We start from the raw sequence: 22,097 nt of genomic DNA, 5'->3' as shown, positions 1-22,097 counted from the left end.
GAAGATGGAGTGGATTATGAGAAATAATGTGTATAGGAGCAAATGTGCCAGACTTTAGCAAGAGATAAATTGGGTGAGGGGCAAAACAAAATCATTCAAGGAACTTGCAGTACAGAAATAATATTGTACCATAATAATTAAAAAAGAAAGAGTGTTAGTTTCTTATTTTTATTTTGCATTCTCTGGTTTTAATGTGAAAATTTGTTTTAGTGATGCAGTTTACAGCAGTTATTTTTTTTACATCTGAATTAAAGCTGAGATGGATGGTGGTAGTGGTGCATTGCTAAGGAATAACAAACACAGAATTTGCAGACCCTTTCTTAAAAACGACATGTTTTTTTGAGCTGCTATATTTTTCCCCATTAAAACAACCTCTGAGCAGGAAACTAGAAGTTATGATAACTGTTTTTCATAGTTTCAGAATCATGTAGTTTAACATATAAATCCTGAATTGAATGTCTCTTGTTATAGTACCATGGAAAAGTCAGATTTCAGTACAGGGGAAAAAACCAATCTTTATTTTTTTGTAGCACTGCAAGACAATTTCTAGGGACTTCTGAAATTAACATATATACAAATTGATATGATTATGTGAGACTATTAAATGGTTTTGTTTAAGGTTAATAATTAAAATATTTTCGTCATTAGAACTTTAATCTGAAGATTACTCTTCCTGGTTTGAAAGAAGATACACAAGTCATTAAAATAAGATTGCAGCCTGGTAAGTATCCTTAAAATATTTAGGGAAATTTTGTTAAATTTTATTCTGACGCTATTAATAAAAGCTTCTCCCAAGAAGGTAAAATATTTAGTGAGACATAAAAAAGGATCCAGGTGATGACTAGAGAGGAAATAAAGCTAAGAGCATATAATTTTTGGCAAGAGTATCATTGTACTCACAGTCCAATCTTATTTACTGTTCTGGGAGCTGGAATTTTTGTCTGTTTATTTGAGACACATTTTTCTCTTTTAATTACTCTAAATCTTTTTCTAATCTAGCACCACTGAACAGATTAATTTCCTATCTTGTTTTTTTTTAGCATTAAGACATTTAACCTGTACTAATCTTCATTGACCTGTTCTCCCTGCATAAAACACCTTATAAATTAATAAGTTGTCCTAGTTTAGGGCAAATTAGGGAGGAAAACTCCAAATGGGGATTTCCCCAGGGAAATGCCCCTTCCCCACCAACTGGTCCGGGAAAGGGGAAAAAAAAAATTCCTTGGAGAGAAGTGGAAAAAGCTGTTTATTTAACAGAAAATTGAGTAATATTAAATAATAAAACCTCTTGCTGTTCGATGGGATGGCAAGTGCTCATTCAATTTCTGCCTCAGCAAAGAGAGATGCTTTGGCAATTGAATTGTGTCTGAAATTTTAATGTTATACGTTGAATTTATCATAATGCAAGACCGGAACATAAAGGACTGTAAGGTCACTGCCCTTACCAGAATTTTGTTTTGTGGATGTCTTGATTCTGAGGATTCCCTTGTTACCTGTGTTTTTCTGAATTTGGGCTGTAAGGTGTAGTATGAAAACTGAGTGTTGGCATCCCAGATTACCAAACTTCAGTCTTGTCCATGTAATTTTGCATAGATATTGTCTACAAGTTTAATACCAACAATGCACAGTTTAGTCCATTATTCTTTATCTTTTGAGGAGTTAAGGGTTTATATAGGAAACACTAAAATGATTGGACTTGAGACAGCCTGTATTGTGTGTTACTGTTATTTACCTTGGACTGAAGGCAGCTTCATCCTTCATTTTGCTTCTGACAATGTAGAGATGCTTCACTACCTCTTTCTTCTCACTTCAGTTATATCCTTGGCTTTGTAAGCTGTTTTTTGAGGAAGGAATAATAAAAGCTATTATTCTTTAACCAGTGAGTTTGAAATAGAAGTTTTAATAAATCATGCATAAAGGATGCTTCTGAAAAATTGCCTTCTGTGTTTCTTCAGAGACTGTCTTTTAATAGTAATCTATTACTACCTTCTCTTTTTAAAAACTGATAAAATAATTGTGTTCCAGGAGATAGACTTATTTGAATAGCTTCACTTTATTAGCTAAGTAATGACAACAGAATTTTATTTTGCATTTGTTTGCATGCAGATTGTAGCTGTGATAACTTTGGCAATTAATTGGATATCTCCACATTAATATTTTTGGGTTTATCATATCAGAAGAAAGCTCCAAGTTTCTTTCTGATGAATGTGAATACATATAGTCTGTAAACAGAACTATATCATGTGTTTACACCTTGTATATTCTGAATTTCATCATGTTTGTCTAAGTGTTCTCTACTAAAATAATTCTAAAGATTGGCAGATGGTATATACTGAAGCACAGAAAGTGTCTAGAACTTTTCAGTACAAACCAGTATATATACCTGAATTGTTTGAAATGGATTGTTACCACAAATATCTTGGTAGTTTGGCTTTAAAAACTCCTTGAGATAGCAAAAACTGAAATTCAGTGTCTCACAAGTTATCTAAAATGTAACTATTGTTCTGCAATTGTGCATTTTTTACAGGCCCTCCTCGTCAATTGAAAGTAAAACCAGATTCAGAAATTCTAAAGATTGAAAATGGTACAGCTTTTCCCTTTCAGGTTGAAGTACTGGATGAATCAGGAAATATAACAGTGCAGCCAGAGTTAATTGTTCACTGTAAGGTAAACTGCATTTCATAGTGTGCCATAAAGGCTTTGATTCTTGCTTTTTAAAGGGCTGGAAAAAGAATCTGTTTTGGAATCTGTGTAGAATTTATTATCTTTAGCAATGCTTTTGAAGTTTCTACAGCTTGCTAGCCATAACTGTGACTTCTTACCTTTTACCTATTATATGCCATTCAGGAAGTTTTAGAATTAGTGGAACCTGGCCATACAAACAGAAGAGAAAATTATGTGAGGATATATAGGTTCGATTTTAAGGTCTTTTAGGCCATATTTATCATCTAGAATGCTAAAATTTATTCAGAAAAATAACTTCAGCTTACTTTTGGTATTTTTAAAGTTGAAAATTCAAATCTAGTACCTAGAAATAATATTAGATAAGACTATTATCATAAGCACCAATATAAGCTCAGAAGGGAACATATATAAAAAAACTTCCCCTTTTAGCCTTCTTTTTTTACTCAAGAAAGTGACTTTCCCAATTCTAGTGAAATCCAGCAAAGATATATATATAAAAGTGTTTCCCCACTGCAAAATAGTCAGCATTCCATTTGCACTTCATATGTGTACACGTTCTTTCTGTAGACTTGGTCTGCAGTGATATGATGATGTGTCGAACATGGTGTTTAAATTCCTTTAATGTATGATGTTTAGTAAATCAATGAAAAGGAAGTTTATTTCACAAGTTAATTGAATTTATTGCATAACGACAGAAGATTTTAATAATTGTGTGTCATCAAAGCAGGTGAATAGATAGTGTATTTTATTTCTGTAATTTACTCCTTTCTTCCACACATCTCTTATCACCTGCAGAAAAATACAGGTGTTGGTCTTACAGTTGTTGGAAAACTGGAATATATTAATTTTTTCTGTATATAATTATATATATATTTGGACTTGTGCAAATAATAATTTCTAAAATAATAATGATAGTTCTGTAAAAGAAAGTCGTTGTTTAATCTTACATTTTAAATAGTTTTTAGGTGCTTCAGACCTTCCTGTGTATTCTGTGGACTGCAGTAATGGAGGAACAAACATTTTAACTGGTCCAGTTATACATGTACAGAATATCAAGAAAGACCAGATACTGAAAGCAAGGTTTGAAGTATTTGTAAGTATTGGTTGGAATGTTGGATTAAGAAAAGATTGAGAAGTTTATTATACAGTCTTGCCAGCATTTTTTATGAATAAGCTGAGCTCCCCAAAGTTACAGGTTTAGGTATCAAAAACTTCATAATCAGGTGGCTATGCTTTTTTATCACTAGCAAATCATAAAAAGGCAAAGAGTTTTACTCAATTTTTTTCTTCACTTCATACTCTATTTGTTAAATCCCTGAGGTTTTTCAGAAATATGCATGTTGTATGGGATTTTTCTTCTCCTTTTTAATTCTTGGATTGTTTTGAAAAATTGCCCTTATTACATAAACATTTAGTGTAATGGCAATCAATAGTTTTTTGTAGCATTTCAGTTTCAAAGCTCCCAAAGTATGAATTTTTTTAAATGCTGTTGAGCATTCCAGTTCTCTGGTAGTCAGGAGAGTCACACTGCTCAAAAAAATGATACCCATGTGTATTTTACCCCGGAAAAATGTGTGTATAAATACTAATATAGCAAGATGAATGATATGAAATGCTACTTAGGATTATGCTTTAAAAGTATTTTGTAAATTTTTTGAACTACTACTTCTGGAATAGAAAAAATTCTAAATACTTAGCATTGATTCTAGTGTCTGTTAAAAGTTGTAAGAATACTGGTATGCTTTTTTGATTTACTTTTGACAAGTCAAGCTGATTTCATGTTTGGACACCTGGTCATACCTGGTAATCCTGTAGATTAGAGTAGAGCCACAGGCTATTATGGTGTTACGTGTATGCATATCTAAGTTTAGTATCTTAATTGTATGTCCTTTTTTTCACCTATTAATAGAATTGCAGAGATGTGCCACCAGTGGAAAAGATTATAAAACTTCTTCCTAGCAGTCATGTTGCAAGGCTACAAGTCTTAAGTATGAATGGACAAAAAGCTCTTCAGGTTAAACATCAGGATGAAATCAGCTGTGTTGCTGGCCAAGTCATGAACAAACTTATATTTCAGATGTATGATGAAGCAGAAAGGGAAATACCCATAACTGCAGCTGCTGCAGAAAAAATCAAGGTAAGTACTTTTGAGTAAACAGCAGCATAATATGGGGGAGAAACACAAAGCTGATACCCTTAAAATCCATAAATGTCAGACTATGAAATAATATTCCTCAAAACTGTATTAATATACATGAAAACTTAACTCTCCTCTTAATTATTTTGTAAAAATATTTTATTAATTAAATGTTAAGTAATGCTTCAGGGTAATATTATGAAAAGCAGGATACTATTTCCAGTTAATACCTCCTAAATGCATAAAATGATTATGACATAGCTGTGAGTTCTCAGATCTGGGGCCTTCCCAACATTTAGGAACTTTGAATAGGCCTGTTCCTATGAAGGCTTGCTTGCCCATCTTATCACCCTGTCAGTGTACTTATGTGGAGCCTAAGAGAAACATAAAGATTCACCAAATATATCACACTTGTATCTTTCCTAACTCAAGTTCAGTGAGGGAAACCTAATGTATGTTTTGATCTGCTTGGGGTTTTTTTCAAGTGATTGACTGTTTTTCAGCAGATAGCATTGGTTACTGCTGGGAAATATCCAGGTTTTCCATTGAAAGCTGCTGTTGCCTGTATGTTATATCAGCCTATTTAGAATGACTACAAGATATATAGCTAGTAATTTATAATTTAGCTTTTGATTAATTTATAAAACTTTGATTTTAGGTTAACTGGACACCTAAAATTGACAGAGAGCTGTTGATGCAGGGATTATTACCTGATGTAAAAGTGCCAACTTCAGTAAAAGATGTACGTTACTGTCTAATTACGTACCTTGATGAGCACGTGTCTTTGGAGAGTGCATTCACAGTCAGGTTTGTTCATTTGATATATCTCTTCATTAATCTTATTATTGGCATAGCATTGTAAATCTCATTACTTTGAGGTAGAAGTCTTTCTACAGAAGCTGAAATAATGAAAGCACTTGGCAGATTAGCAGGAAAATGTGAGCTTGGGAAGTGGGTAGGGTTTGTGTAAATTTATTACATGTTAGAGCATTACCTATGTGAAAGATTACATTGTGATATGCTTGCATCCAGCCCTGTAATCACTTGTGTAAGTATACATAGACTGAAGAAGATGATTGATGTTTTTGTAAACTTGCAGTAATAGAATAACTCACAGAATAACTAGTTTCACTGAAGAGTTAGCTGACTGTTGACTGAGAAGAAAGAAGTATCACTGCATATGATACAGTTCTCATATGGTTTCTCATCAGTTAAAACTGACGGGCTGTAAATTGAACTTTAAAATTACCTGTTTATCACTCTTAGTGATTGTAAGACTTTTATCTTATAAAGTTTATTAAGAGGAATCTGATTGTATATTACTTTAGTGATTTGAATAGGTTAAAATGAACTAATTAATTCACAGCACTCTGATGCCAGGGGTAAATTTGCAGCAATTAGTCATTTCATAGATCTGCAGTAGGAAAATAAAATAATATGATGAAACATTAAGATTTTTTTAAGATATTTATCATGATTGCTATTATGTTATATTCACCTTGATGAGCTAAATAAGTCGATTTTCATGTGCTCAGACCAGTTCCTGATGAACCCAAACACATTAAATGTAAACTAAAAGGCTCAAACACATTGCAGATGGGTGAAGAACTGCAGAGTGAAATTGGTGAGTGTTCACATATTCTTAATTTTCTTCTAAGATACATTTATTTTTCTTGGTAGTTTGTTAAGACTGTTATATATACAGATGTCATCAAGAGTGAATTACCTTCAATTACTTTAATATAAAAAGCTGGTTTACATTCTCATTCACAGAGATTGTAAGACTTCTGAATTGCCATTTTACAATTCCGGAGTTACTTTCTGATAAAAGTTGTCTCTCGCTTTGTACATCAGGACATTCATCATGCCTAGTTCAAGTTGTTCATAAATTTCTGTTTAGTTAATGTATTCTGAAATCTGAAAGGCCATAACAGCATTCAGACTATTGCTAAAGCATGGACTTCAAAGTGACACATTTTAAGGTTAACTTATCCTAAGAGGAAGACATGGTAGGGATCAGTCTTCTCATTCTCCTTTGGTTTCTGTTTGCAGTTGCATATGACATAGTGAGAAATTAAAAATTCTTAGAGTATTTTGGGACATTGAAAGCTTGTGTGTGAATGAAGAAAGCACATAGAACAAATGTAGAGGTAGAAAAATAGCTTTCAATTTTAACATTTATTTTTCGTTTAACTTCTTCATGAGAAATAATATTTTTACTCAAAGAAGTGGGAAGCACAAGTATGGAATATGACTGTATAGATACATTTGGTTTATATTCACAAGACTGGGGGTTCTTATCGATGTATATAAAACCTGAAGAGAGTGTTGAAGAGCAAAGAAATTGGAGCTGGGCTTTTCCTAGGTGTGTTTGGAGACAATAAATAGAGGCAGTGGGCACATGGGATGCGCTCCCTGAACATCAGGAAACACTTTTTCACTGTGAGGGTGACTGAACACTGGCACAGATTGCCCAGAGTTTGTGGAGTCTCCCTTCTTGAAGATACTCACAAGCTGCCTGTCTGCCACTGCTCAAGGTCACCCTACTTGGATAGGGGGTTTGAACCAAGTGACATCCAGAAGTACTTTCCAACCTCAGCCTGCCTGTGATGTAGTGACAGTTATTTAAATTTTCTCTATATTGAGTCTATGCTGTGTATGTTTATATTCCATATGTTGTATAATGTTTCATTAAAGCAGCTCCTGAGGTAATCATCCTAATAACCGTTTTAATCATCATCATCTTTTTTAACAGATGTAATGATTACAGATCAGTTTGGAAATCAGGTTCAGACAGTGACATCTGCATGTGTAAATTCCCTAGGAGTTTCTGGGCCTGGACTTGATAAATCAAATTTGAAAGTAACTTGGCAGGTATTTATAAGATGTCATGTAGTTTATTACATTGTGGTATTTGTGTGGTAATTGTCTTAATTCTGTTACACAGAATTGAACCAAAATTGTGGAATGGTAGTCAAATTACACACTAGTTGGTTGCTCAAAGCATTAAAATTGTGTTATCCTGTTCTAAGGAACACAGCTGCATCTGTTAAAAACCTTATCACTGCTGCAGCTATACAGTGTAGAGGCCTGTTCATTTTGTGCTTGAGTCAGGTTTGCTTTTTTTCTGGTTCATTGTTCTATATGTTTTCTTCTATCTTGCTTTTAGTCTTTTCTTCTGTGTCATTTTATGTTGATACAGTTAATTTTAAGATCTTTTGAAGAACCTTGTAGAATGGACTATTATCTGTACCTTTTAAAATATGCTGTATATAACCTGAAAAACAGGTTTCTGAGAAATTCTTGGGTTTGAAATGGGTCACTTCTTACTCATGAAGTTCATTTAAATTAAGCAGAAGGAATAGAACTTGCAGCTTAAAATTTAGTCCACTGGTCCACTGTCTCACAGAAAAAACACCAAATAGTATTTATAAAATAAATGCTATATGCTATATTGAAAAAATACTAATACATTTTACTTTGCTTTATTTGTTCTTTATAAAGTCTTATCTTTTTCTCAATAGGAAAGTACTCAAACAATGAAAGTAAAAGGTATTCGATATAAACCCTGTTTACTCGGAAACAAAGAACTGTGCTTTGCTTGGCGTGAATTTTCTGACTTTATCAGAGTGAATTTAGTAGCAGGATCCCCAGCTAAACTACAGCTTGTGGATTGGCCAGAGTTAGAAAAGGTAAGTTGAACAATTGTGGTTTGAAGAAAAAGCAACATGGTCTCTAGTCAGGTATTTTAATTCCATTTTTTGTGCAATAGCTAACTATATTAGACTTTTAAAAATAAACTTATTTTGGAGTACTCTAATGCATGTGTGTATGTTTACAACCTTAAATATTGTAAACTTTATTCTTCCCCATTTGTCTTTCTACAGATTGTGTAACTTTTCTTTGGTGCAGTAATTTTACTGTGGGCTGGATCCTGACACCCATCTTTCACTGCTGTAATCCCTAGTGGTAGTAATGGATGGCAGCCCGTCTCTCCATCTCTTACTGGGGTTTTTTGATGTTCAGGATGTAGGATGGCAGACCCAAATTTACTTCAGTTTACTAGTGTTTACTGTGATAAAGTGAACACTTAGACAGTGGAGTACAGGACTTAAAGGAAATGGATGGAGATTTTTGGTGCTGTACATCTATTTGCCTTGGATTTTTCAAATTATTTTTCAATGTTTACTTTGGCTATTCAAATAATAGTGTTTAACTTGCTGCGGAAACCAGAATAGAAAATTGAAAGTAGAAAAAACAAAATTGTATCTCTGAATAGAGGACAAGGAATCATGATTGGTATTTTGGGAAAATTTAGAAGGAAGTTACTGAAGAAAATGAAACAAAAGGTTCAGGGGGTTGCATAACTATTTTTGTTCTCTAGGCAGCTGTTTAAGTATATCAGAAAATAAAAGTTTTAGGCCATAGCTCTTCCTACGACAAAGACACTGCTAAGGCCCTTCAGAATCATGTCCTTCCTCTTAGTCACATCAACGGGAGTAACCCAGGTCATTTAATTCAAGCAGTGCATTTCATTCTAACAAGAGAATATAAACAAACTAGAAATACATTCCTGCATACCATTCAGTCATGGTCTAGCTGTTCTGGGAGACAAATAATATGGAAAAGTTGAACACCATTGCTCTGGGGATTCCTGAACTGCCCTGAATGTCCAAGATATGTAGAATTGAATAGTATCATGCATTTGTATCTCTTCCAGCCTGTTGCAGTGATTAATGGCAGAGAATTGCAGACGCCCCTTATTGTTCAGTTGTGTGATCAGTGGGGAAATCCAGCTCCTGAACCTAATGTCAAAATCAGCCTTACAAAGAGTAACAACTTAAAGGTAAGCATTGGCCTCATTAGCTGACCTTTGTTTAATACAAGTCTTTTTGTCATGCTTACGGTATGTTAATTTTCAGGACATTTTTGAAAATGCTAATAAAATATTGTTAGAGCACAACAGAATAATTAATGTAGCATAAGAGTAGAGGCAACAAATAACATAAACAGGTCCCAGGACAACAGCCACAAATATAACAAAATTCCTGTAGGACAGTATCTGAGTATAATTTGAATACATTCTAGATCTTCTGCATAACCTTTTTCCAAGTTTTGCATGCATATCACACCACCACAGCCCCCATGTTATCAGAGGTAATTTACTGAATGACCATAATAATGATGATACAGTCTCAACTAGTAAACAAATAATTTTTATCTGGTTGTTCTTTGGTTTTGATTCCTGAATGTATGACTTACTGGTCTGTATATAAAGGTGGTCAGCAGGTTTGGGCCCCACTTGATTATCCTGTGAAAAGCATTGGCAGGATAAATGAAATTAAAACAATGAGGATGCAAATCTAGCTCAAATTAAAGTGGTTACTGTCAGTTCCATGAATCAGGTATGAGTATCAGATGGTTTTCACATTGGTCTGTACAAAGGACTTTGACAGAATACTCCATTCATTAAAATTTTTATTCCTGTTTTTGAACAGAAAAAGGGAAGTCAAGCTGTCAAATAGTCCTGCCTATCAGTAAAGAGACTGTTATAATGACTATATATATTATCAGGATATATTCATCCACCTCTGGACATAACATTTTTTCATTCGGGGCTGGTCCTGTTCTGTTTTTGTTCCTCCTTGCCATGCATTTGTGTTCCTCAGTTTTCTTAGAATACACAACAACCAAGAACCTTCTTTTCCTCACTTCTCTAGAGCTGTGCCACAACCTTAGCTTTTGCCCAACTTAACTATGCTATTATTACTATTTTTATTGGATATTTTGAAGTAGATTTCTTAATATCTTGAACGTTCTTCTTCTTCTGTATTTTTTTACTGTCTTGCCTTAGAAGCCAGCCTCACAGTTTGGGTTTTTTTTTCTTGCCCCAACTACTACCTTTATGGTGTCAACTGAAGTTCACTGTGGGTTCTAGTTATGTTCTTGAGAGAAGATGCAAACTTGGCAGTAGCACTGTGTGGTTATGCTGCCTGGTCAAACAGATGTGGTGGCATGCTGCATCTTTTCAGATTTTATGCCTTCTCCCAGGGAACTCCAGCAGCATGTCTTAGAGTCCACATGTTCTTTATCTTAGTGGGGTGTGGCCAGGAGAAAGTGTTCTGAAAGCCAAGGTGGATCATTGTTGTAAAGTGTTTATTACAGCATGCTCTGTCTTGGCATTTCCAATAGGTTGTATGCAGAGTCTCCCAAAAGAAATGAAAATATTTTGGGAACTGAAATTCTCAAATAAGCTGTTCTCTGTATTTCACATTCCACTCTCTAAGTCTCCAAAGGTTGATACAATGTAGCATGCATTTCCTGTACTCCTTTATCTTACAGATCTAAAGCTAAATGAGAACAGGAGGAGTACTATAACAGGTACTTAATAGTTTGTAGAAGGTTTTTGGATCTGAAAATACATTCAGATTAACATCTGCTATGGATGATCTGATAGCATCAGTAGCAATTTAAAAAACAACATTTATAAAATATTAGAACATATTAATGAAGAAAAATATGCTAATTCAGATGAAGTGATTGCTTTTAAAAACTGGCAGAGAATTTGAAACCTCCTTAATATTGTCTTCATAACAGTATATCTTTCCCTAATTTACAGTGTAAAAGTTTAGCTATAGCTCAAATCAACAGACAATATGTAGGCAAATGAGAAAAACTTTTTATCCTAAAACTTCATACTGATTCTGTATCATTGAAAGAATTTATTTTTTTTTTGACAGCTTGTTCCTTCAAACCAGCAACATAAAACGGATGACACTGGTAGGGCTAACCTGGGAGTTTTTAGTATTCACGCACCTAGGTAAGTTGTGAAAACCAGATGCATTTCATAAAGTACTACCAAGTATTAACCTAGAGCTAAGATCAAACACTGGTTATTCATATGCAGGTGGATGGCCAGATAGTAAGTTCTAGAAAATTAAGTGCTTAACTAAATAAAATTCAGTAGCTGCTTCTTTGGTCTTCTGAGAAGTTGCTGCTGTAATTTTCTGAATCCTGTTTTTTTCTGAATCCTCATCTTATTATTGTCAACCTGCACCAAGTGCAAGTGGTATTTTAAACCACTTTGAAGTTTTGAAATGTATGGTCTTTAGGCGGTCAGTTGCAGACACTATGCTTTTAAAGTAGGAACACATTCTAAGAGGGTTTAAATCCCACTTTCTCTGTGTGCTAGACATTGTTTTAAAGGATTAGGTAGTGTCCAAAGGAATTTTAAATACATATATATTTCATTTTTCCTATTTGCAATTGAATTGCTGAAGTCTCATTTCCAGCAGATGTGTGTCCTGTGGCTCCTGCTTCTTCATGTTGTGCTTCTTCATGCTCACTTCATGTGTAGGTTCCTTTACACATTTATGTCCCATATGGCTTTTCAAATTCATCATTTCTGTAGCCTCCTCATAGTCATAGTTCTGCAATCTACTCCCCATATCTCTGAGTTTTCTGGGCAAGACAGGACAGGGTTGGCTTTAGGTTATTTTGAAGCTAGCAATAAGTTCTTGTTCTTTGCATTCAAATACGGAGCATTTGACCCATAATACTCTTGGAAGAAAATTGTTTTTAATGCTGTTCATGGTGCTCAGTAATATGTTTATAATGCCTGTGACTTGGTAGAAGGATGATTAATATTAATTATCAGTTTGTTACTGGAGGTTAGAAACAGGTGTGACGTCATACTGTTTACAGCATAATCAAAACTGGCAGGAGAGTGCAGTCTCTATACAGTTAAATGCTATATTCCCAGTTACGTTTGAAAACTTGAAATTTAAGTTCTTAATACTGTAAAGAAAATCAGTTATTTGATAGCATTGAAGACATTATATACTTTTCAGTGTACTTTGCTAGCTGTGAATGGTACTCAGATTCACTCTTTGGAAACTTTTATCAAAGCAGAATTTTCCTCACCATTTTAATTGCTTCCTGCTTTACTGTCTTCTGCTATTTGAAGCTGAAGTTGCTAGTGTCTTACAGGCAATGAAATGTGATCAAAATAATGAAGTATTAACACAAACTTAATAAAGTTAATATCTAAAGAATAAATTAAACTCATGACTTTTGTCTAACATTGCATTAACAGTTCCATTTTTTTCTTCTCTTTACTGCTACATTACTAGATATTGTTGAGCATGCTTTCATGTACATTATTCAGACTTGAAGCCTGTTGAAAATTATCTTTTCAGAAGAGATTTTATATCTGTTTTTATGATTTCTGTATATTGCAGGGGAGAGCACATTTTACAGCTTAAAGCCTCATACAACAAGACCGTATTAGATTGTCTTGTAATCAAAATAAATGTCCTGCCTGATCCTGAGAAACCTGTCTGCTTGAATGTTAAATATGACAAAAGTCCTTCTTTTCCAGCAGGAAGTACCTTCCCTGGTAAGTATATGGATCTTTGGTGGAAACCAATGACTCAAGCTTTTAGTGAATTGCCTACTGTATTTTTTTGCTTCTTCTGCTCTGTTTTCCCAATTCTTTCTAAGAGCTGTGTCTGAGATGTAATGCTTGGACAGAAGGGATCTGTAGATCATCTTTGGAAAGCATTTCAAAAGACTTCTTATTTATTTGTTCCAAATTTCTCCTTTTATCCATCTATAAATGGTAAAACTACAGAATCTCTTTCTGTCTTATGAAAATATGATCTGAGCTCATTCATGTATATTTTCCCTGATCTCTTTCAGTGGAATATTAACAAAGGAAGTAGCTATGAAATTCTAGGCCGACTGTGAGCCAAGACAAACCAAAAAGTAATCAGTAATCAAAATATTCTTTTCTCTTGCTGTATTCTCTCACAAAAGGGTTTGTTTTTTGACTGTCATAACTTATCAGCCAACATTTTTATGGTGAGAGGTTGCTGTTTTTTAATAAACTCCATACAGTGTTATGACCTTGATTAAATTCATGAGGTATTTTAGTTTTGCCTAAAGGAATCATAGAATGACAGACTTTTGGGTAGGAAGGGGCCTGTAAAGAACATCTACCTCCCCCTGCTAAACAGACATTTTTCAAATGTGATGTGTAGTGTAAATCAACCAGGTTTTGATTTAAGAAGATAATTAAACAGCTTCTTCCAGGCAATATAATTACATAGTATATATAACAACAATTTTTAAAATAAAATTAGATAATAAATTCTGTATTAACAGCCTCATAAATAAATAAATAAAATACTGACATCCTAATTATTTGATTTACTGGTGATCTCAGGTATACCCAAGGGCAGGCACTGTAATCTTGAAGGGGGTCATGCCTGAATTTTTCATGCACATCAAAGCTTCCTTCCTTAAAGTACAAAATTCAGTCCTGCATGAGCAGTGCGAGTTCATTTACATGCATTAAATCCATGTGCTTTGTTCACATTTTGAACTGGAAGAAGGGTAGCTTTGTTCTAGTTTGGATTGTATTTCCTTCAGATTACTGCACTTTCTATGTGATATATACGTAAAGTGAAATTGTTCATATTGGGATATAAAGTGGTAGGTATTTTGACTGCAGAACCAGTCAACAGTGAAATGTCTCCCTATAGCCTATTTCTAACAGATAGAACTGTGCCATCCTAGTCCATAAGAAGTAGCCAAACTCAGCTTCAGATTCAGAGTCTGATTGCTTGGGAAAACGCTTGTGATGTTGGTACAGTCTTTTTACAGCTTCCATACCTTTCTATCCAAACTTCAATGGCTAAAGTGCTTGTGAAGGAGGAGGGGGATTTGGATTTCCTGTCCTTGAAGGAAGAAAACACCTACTTAACTACCTAATGGTACTCATCCTGAAAGCAAGAAACAGCCTGGCATGAGGTTTTGATAAGAATGATAAACTGAGAAAGGCAGGCTCGAAATTTTGGGATTTTTTTTTTTTTTTAAAGCTGTCATTGGATAAATTAGGTGTTTGGTTTTTCCCTAAGGATTATTACCTGGTCTAATTACAGTGATAAGGAGAGAAGGTTTCTCATATCTGGTTTGAAATTCTAAGTGGTTTTGGCTCTTTTTTATATGCTTGTTTTGTAAGTTTTTTTTCTCTTAAGTATGAGAGAGACACAGAAATTCATGAAGTTTAAGCTTCTTAATTCTGAATAAAAATAATCTTCAAAACCATGTTTTTCATCCTACAGATTTTATGGTTAGTGTTCTTTCTGAAGACGACACCATTATTAAAAATATTAATCCAGCACGGATTTCTATGAAAATGTGGGAAGCACAGAGCAGCCGGGTTAGGACACCAATTGATGTAAGTCATCAAAATGCATTTTCAAAATGGTTATAAAAACTCGAGCATAGGACGAAACATACTTATAGTAGAAGCTGTGTTTCATTTGACTTAGATCCACATCCTGTTCTGGATTTTAAGTAACAAATATTACAGATCAACCCTGTGAGTTTATCAGCATCTTTCCTTGTTACAAATTATCAGACTGGTCAAGCATCAATACTACAGTAGTGACAAAAATGTTACTATTCTGCAGAAGTTAACTCATAAGCAGGGAAAGTACTAGAAGTAACCACGTTAAATTTTGCGAAGACAAGACTGTGAGAATTAAGATCATGAAATTTGTATCTAAAATATAGGCAGTCTCATTGACTCACTGTGGGCTGTTGCACTGCAAATCATCAAGTCTTGGTAGCATGTTACAAGTACTTTCAGTACATTGTATTAAATTTTTTGCATCATTCTTTACAGGTTACAACGTTCAGCTGTAGTAAAGTGAAGGATGACAAGGAAGACGGCTTCTTCTACTTCAGGTATAATAGCATTTATTCTATAATTACTCATGGAACTTACTATACAAAATGCAGAGTTTGAAATAGAAAGAAGTTTATGTTTTGATAATAACAGTCCATCAGAATTAGAATGATATGGAAAAGGTGAAAGATACTAGCAAGATGCATTGAGATGAAGACTGAATTCTTTCCTAGATACTTTTGACATTTGTATAATCTGAAAGTAGAGAAGAAAAGAGTCTAAGACTCTTTTGCTAGCATTCTGATAAATGCTAGCAATGATGGAACTACATTATCAGCTTGTAACTTTTATGGTAACATTCTTTGATTCTTTTCAATATTGCTTCAACTACTGTAGAATTGCAGGTTGGACAAAGCAGACTGAATTATTTTTCTACTACCTTCTCTATCTGTGCATCATGACCTTGGTCCTGTCAATTTAGTAGTTGTTCCTTGGGCTACTTATTCAGAAATAGTGTCTTAAATGAACAGTGGCAGAACTAGAGCTCATCATAAGATGGTGCCTAACTGCCACATTCTTTCTACATCTATTTCTAGAAGACAATCTGTGAGATTAGTTAAATAGTTATGGTACTGGCTGTTTATGTTTGTACTGGTACAAGCTTTTGCCTCCTGGGTGTGGGCTTTTCTTGACATAGGTGCCTGTAGTTTACTAGTAGTCCACAAATGTCCAAAATTAAAACTCCCATCCTTATTGAAAAATTTGAAAGGAGAGTAGACACTACCCATTAGCAGACCTTGTAGTAAAGTATGTTTTACTTGTTGCTACCGGTGTCTGTGGCATCACTGTCTACCAAGTGACTTTCTCTTAGGTTTTTGTGTTTGTGGCACACTCTCAGATGGTTTTCATCTGTTTATTGCCAGTCTGTAACAACTTCCATAACAATTGTGTAATTTCTTTTTCTAAAGCCTATGTCTGTCCAGCCATGAGATTCTTAGCTGATTATTTACTAATTAGTGTTTTAATGTATCCTGACAAGGCAGATGCTACTGTCAATCTTAAGGTAGATAAAATGCAGAAAAGAATTGCTACTTCTGTATGTGAAATCTAAAAAAGGAAAAGTCATGGCCTGTTCTAGAAAAATACTAAAGCTTTGGGATTTTGATTTTTCCAAATTAGGCATTCCAGGGAATCTTGAATATTACTCCTTCCCAAACAAAATCAGAAGAAATAAATTACTTAATATTGACAAAACAGTTAAAATGCTGTACATTGAAAACAAGAATTTCATTAATCAATTCAAGAGTGCCACATGTCATCCTTCAAGAAATACCTGAATTTTGGCTGTTTGCATCTCCTCAAAAGTTTGTAAGCATTTTTAAGTTCCTGCTATCCCTTGCTAAACTCTGCAAATATCCACTGGATGCCATGTGGCCTTGCTGGGTGAAATTATAGCAGCAGAACTTCAGGTGTCTGGGCTTTTCTTTGTATTTTGATGGTAAGGGTTCTTTGCTAGTAGTCTCTACATTCTGGAATGCTGTTAGGTAGAATAAAAACTCTTTTTTTCTCTCTCACTATACTCAGTCTTGACCAGTGGTCCAGGTTACCCAACTTTGTACAATCTAAGGAAGGAATTGACTACTCTGATTTTATGAAAATTTTATTGAATTTGGAGAGAAATGGTTGTTCCAGATCTAGACATATCTATGTTTTGTTCCGGTACCTTTATGAAAATTCTGAATAAGAAATGAAATTATGTAGACTTGCTGATTTCTGAACAATAGGGCCATGACAAACTTTCTGTCATATAGAAGAAACAAACTCTTGGAGGAGACTTTCCTCATTCAAGCTTCCAAAAGCCTTGCTCTAATTTTCAAGGAATTTTGATGGCCTTCTTGCTGAAGGAGGAGTATTATGCCTTAGTAGAGCTTTCTAACTAGTTTGAAGGATTACTCAGATTACTCAGAGGTTGCTTGCATACTTACACACTTGTGACTTCAATATTGACTCATGTTTGCATGGGTTTTACTTTTGTTTTTTTTAGAGATAAAGTGGTTCCAGAGAGAGTGGGCACTTACATTATCCAATTTTCCTTTGCAATGGATAAGACAAATATGCTCAACAGTGAACAGGTTTGAATCTATAATTAATTGTAGGTAGCTAAGAACACATAATACAGAATCATCTGGGTGAAATGTTACGATACTTTGTAGGTTTAGAATGCAAATACTTTCATAAGTTTTGAAGAAAATTATATTTTTATTTTCTATAGTTACTGATTTCAAACTGTTGGTTATCAAAATATATTTTCATTAACTTCTCTAAACAATTTGATGGTATTACAGAGGTGCATAATTTGAAACCTAGCAGAACTGCCTTATGGTTATGCTAATTTATTTCAGGTCTGTCCATAAATTTCACATAGATTTGTTTCAGTGGTTTTTTTGAGCAACCCTAGTGTGCATGTGATTTGCAGTTAATTATATCAATCTTTATTTTATTTTGTTTTATTTTATTCTTCCTCCTTTTTCTGCTAGATTATAGTTGAAGTTGTACCTAATGACCCTGTACGCTTGTTACCTGATTCTTTACCAGCTACTCCAGCAGTTTCCAATGTTCGAGCTCTTACCAGCCGTACACTGGTCAAGGATTTATACCTCCATTTAATGGTAACTATACTTGCATATAAAATCATAATTAGGGAAATACAGACGACTGCTAAAACTATGTTGAATTTTGCCGTAAGGCATTGCTACTGTTTCTTTGCAGATTCACTTCATTAAAAAAATATGTTAATCAGTGATTTTTCAGCATATGACAGGTCCGTCTTGTTTCATTTACATACAGATGACCAAAACTGAAATGTTTGGTCCTTGCTGTCAGGTATCAGTTGAAATCCATGTCTTGTTGCCGCACGAAAAAATTGCTTCAAGAATAGATTCTAGTGGAAAAATACTTATGTGTACAGCAGATGTTTTTCTCCATGATTCTTCTTCCTAGAGACAGTTTCTCTTAGAAATCATATATTACAAAAAATAAGGTCTCTTGAACTTTGAGTGTTCACAGGGTTAAAAGGAAATCACTTACCAGCCACCACAATAGCAAAGCAGATTCAGTTTGTGGAAAAGTAATTTAATTTAATCACCTATTAAAAAAGATTCATGTAATAAGAAACAAAGACCAAAAAACTAAAGAACACCACCTTCCCACCCTTTCCTAGGTTCAGCTTTGTTCCAGATCCCTATGCCCTTCCCCAGGCAGTACAGGGGGATGGGAAATGGGGGTCACAGTCAACCCATAACAACTCCTCAACTCTTTCCTTCCAGTGCTTTTTCCTCACAGTTTCCCTGTTCTGGTGTGGCTCCCTTCATGGGCCACAGTCCTTAATGAACTGCTCCAGTGTGAGCCCTTGCCACAGGCTGCAGTCCAGGAATTATTAACCTAGTTTAGCATGGGGTCCTCCATGGGCTTTCATGGGGGTGTCTGCTCTACCATGGTCCTTCATGGGCTGCAGGGAAGTACCTGCTCCAGTGTAGTTTCCCTGTGAGCTGCAGGGGTATTTCTGCTCTGGTCGCTGGACCCACTGGCACTGTTCCTTCTCTCACCCTCTGCTGTTTTCTTTGCGTCACACCCCACCCCCCCTTCTCACCTGCCTGTGCATTTTTGCCCATTCTTAAATACAAAGAAACACCATTTTGGCTGTGGGGTTCAGCTGTCCCTGCAGTTGATCAGTTGGAGCACTGGCCATGCAGAGACTGTCTGCAGAGACTGCTAGCACCTTGCCATGTAAATTCAGTGCAGTACAGAAATGGATTATTTAGTTCAGTCCCAAACAAACTGATTTCTTTTTTTACTTACAGGATGAATACAACAACCACACTGGACTTGATCTAGATGGCAGAATAATAGCAAAAATTAAAAGCCCCAATGAAGAAGATAAAGAGATCCCACAGTTTCAGGGAAAAGTCAGTACAGTAGAGTTTCCATTGGAGAGTGGATCAGCTGAAATTGTAAGTATGACTGAAATACACAGCTCCATGAACAGTGTGTCTAATGAGGCTTATTTTCCTGCAGTTCTAAAGTTATCTTACACCTCATTGTATTCTGTGGAGATTTAGTTTATACTGTAGCTTTCCCTTAGAAATAAGTAGATAAATAAGTTCTTCTCTGTTTGGTTGCTGATTTTCAGAAAACCTGAAGGAAGAACATTCTTTAAACTGTTTATCCTTGCCAAGTGAGGGAAGTGTACAGGTACTTTCAGCTAGGAACCAGGACATTGAAGAAGGTCCAGGAAAATATTTTCTTTGTTTGAATTTCACATGAGAATTAACCAATTTGTAGTTAAACCATTAATATTACTGGTATTTTACATTTTTATTTATAATACACTCACACTGAAATATCTGAAGATCATTTAGACTGACTTCTTCATATATTTATAATTAAATTTTGCCAGGCTCTCTTTACATTTTGTCTAAGTAGTGGGCCTATATATACTTTGTAGAAAGGCATCCTACACTGATTTGAAGAAGATAAAATTACCATTTCTCTTTATACTTCGTTTCAGTCATTAATGCACTTGGCTTTTAAAAATGCTTTATTTTGTTTTTAATCTCTGGCATCATGCATACTTTGAAAGTACTGCATACTGTAGTCACATCACTGCAGTCACTTTTTCTTCAACAAATACAGATTGAATTTGAAAATCTGTAAGTTGTATCAGTCACAGTTGCTATTAAATATGATACAAAGACACAATGTAAAATGTGCACATGCACAATACCAGGAACTGTTTAAAACACACCAAAGAAAATCCAGCTGAATGTGGAGTTTCTTCTCAGTGGAACTGTCACAATCTCCCTCTTAAAAGCCTACAGGGAATGTCAGTCAATAGTATTTCTGTCGTGAAACAGTTGATTTTTATTTTCAACTTGAAATATCATACAAGAATGGCAGAGCAAAATTACATCCCTACTTCATTTGGTTAAGATATATTTTAAAAGTGTGACATCTACAGAAGCCTTCTAGTTAGAAGATGTACTAAAGGAGTATCCAACTTTTTAAGGACATTTTCTCAGCCACCTTTTCTAACTTGCTTTTTGGAAGTAGCTTTATGACAGACCAGCATCTGTGTGTGCCAAGTGGAGATAGACACTGCATAGCAATCAAAACAAATTCTCCAAATACATCTTGGAAATCTCCATGAGACTCCAGTAGTATCCTAAAATCTACAGATCCTACATAGAAACTTCTTCATAATGTATTTTATTCAGTACATGACTGCTTTTATGGAGCTACATATGTGAAACTGAATGACACAGCTTAAGCTATTCTCTGTTAATAATAGTCAAGGACAGAAACATCTAGTTAACATGGCCAAGTGTTATTAATCTGCTGAATCTACTCTACTCTGGTCTACTCTAATCCATACAGAAAAGTGACAAAATACATATGAAAAACAAGGTAGTAAAATAAAATGCAGAGACTTGAATAGAGGTATCACATAAAACTGATATACTGATTGATTTAAAGTACACTCTTGGGTTTCTCTGGTTTCCCTACCATGTTTCAGGAGTAATAAATTAACTGGTTTGTGAACACATTTTTCCCTAGTCAGGTGGGTTTAAGAAAAGATGCAAAAGTATAGTGAAAGGATCAGCTAAAACCACTGGTCTAACAAAACATTCTGCAAATATTGCATTTACACCTGTGGTAACAAAGTGTAAATTGAACACCTTTGTATGGCTAATAATAACCCCATATACAGCCTGTGACAGTTCAGATAAAATTACTGGATAATTTCTAAGACTCCTTGCTAATGCAGAAATAATTTATTTTTTTTTTGTTTATCTCCACGTAGTAGTAACCTGCTGTTGCATAATTGTTACCTAAATTCTCCAGTCTTCCATCAGTGACCAAACTAACCTATATAATGGAAAGGGGAGTGTGTGGAGTTTTGTGGTGTGTGGGGAGGTTGTTTGTTTGTCTTATTTTGTCCTTCCCCCCCCTCCATTTATTTTCCTTTTTTGTAAGCAGATGGGAATTTTTTTCTACTTAGATATTCCTGGTTTGGTGGGAGGTGGGGGGTTTTGCATGCTTCTTCCTTTTTATTACTATGATCTAAAGAGATCCTGCTGCTTTTGACAGTAACTTATGTTCCCTAGTCATTCATGGGGACTAATTGCATTTCAGTGAACCCAGTATTTCTCCCCCTCTTCAGGCAGTTTTCAGCTTATACTGATTTCACTGATTTCAGACTACTCGCAAAACCCATGTAGAAAGGATTTGTTGATTGTGATGTACTGTCCTTTTCATGTGACTTGTAATGGGGAGGGGAAGGGACATTCTAGTGTTCCTCAAGTATTTTAAAATTGTTCCATCTTGTTTATAAAGACAGTTGTGTGCAATTACCACGAATAATGAAAGTGATAATCTGACATGTTTACACTTAATCACAAGTACAGGAATACTAAACTAGTTTAATGAAGAAAAATGTTTAGATTTTTGTTAGCATATATTTTCTAAGGAAAAGATATTTCCACTACAGACTTCTCCTGATAAAATAAGTAGCTGCAATAT

The 22,097-nt window shown here is 34.7% G+C and overlaps 1 protein-coding gene across 1 annotated transcript in view; it reads left to right on the top strand.

Annotated features, from left to right (window-relative positions):
• SMCHD1 (structural maintenance of chromosomes flexible hinge domain containing 1) overlaps positions 1-22,097 on the top strand; it is a 74,018-nt gene that overhangs the window by 40,087 nt on the left and 11,834 nt on the right. Inside the window, exons 22-37 of the mRNA XM_058832158.1 lie at positions 649-721; positions 2,528-2,667; positions 3,644-3,778; positions 4,595-4,822; positions 5,481-5,629; positions 6,358-6,446; positions 7,578-7,696; positions 8,347-8,514; positions 9,543-9,668; positions 11,563-11,642; positions 13,063-13,220; positions 14,950-15,065; positions 15,516-15,577; positions 17,563-17,650; positions 18,056-18,187; positions 19,379-19,528. Coding sequence (XP_058688141.1) covers positions 649-721; positions 2,528-2,667; positions 3,644-3,778; positions 4,595-4,822; positions 5,481-5,629; positions 6,358-6,446; positions 7,578-7,696; positions 8,347-8,514; positions 9,543-9,668; positions 11,563-11,642; positions 13,063-13,220; positions 14,950-15,065; positions 15,516-15,577; positions 17,563-17,650; positions 18,056-18,187; positions 19,379-19,528 — 2,013 coding nt within the window. The remainder of the gene's footprint in view (positions 1-648; positions 722-2,527; positions 2,668-3,643; positions 3,779-4,594; positions 4,823-5,480; positions 5,630-6,357; positions 6,447-7,577; positions 7,697-8,346; positions 8,515-9,542; positions 9,669-11,562; positions 11,643-13,062; positions 13,221-14,949; positions 15,066-15,515; positions 15,578-17,562; positions 17,651-18,055; positions 18,188-19,378; positions 19,529-22,097) is intronic.

Source organism: Poecile atricapillus, chromosome 2, assembly GCF_030490865.1.
Source record: "Poecile atricapillus isolate bPoeAtr1 chromosome 2, bPoeAtr1.hap1, whole genome shotgun sequence".
Lineage (NCBI taxonomy): Eukaryota > Metazoa > Chordata > Aves > Passeriformes > Paridae > Poecile > Poecile atricapillus.
The sequence above is the reverse complement of the archived record's forward strand: the minus strand, read 5'-3'. Positions and strand labels throughout refer to the sequence as shown.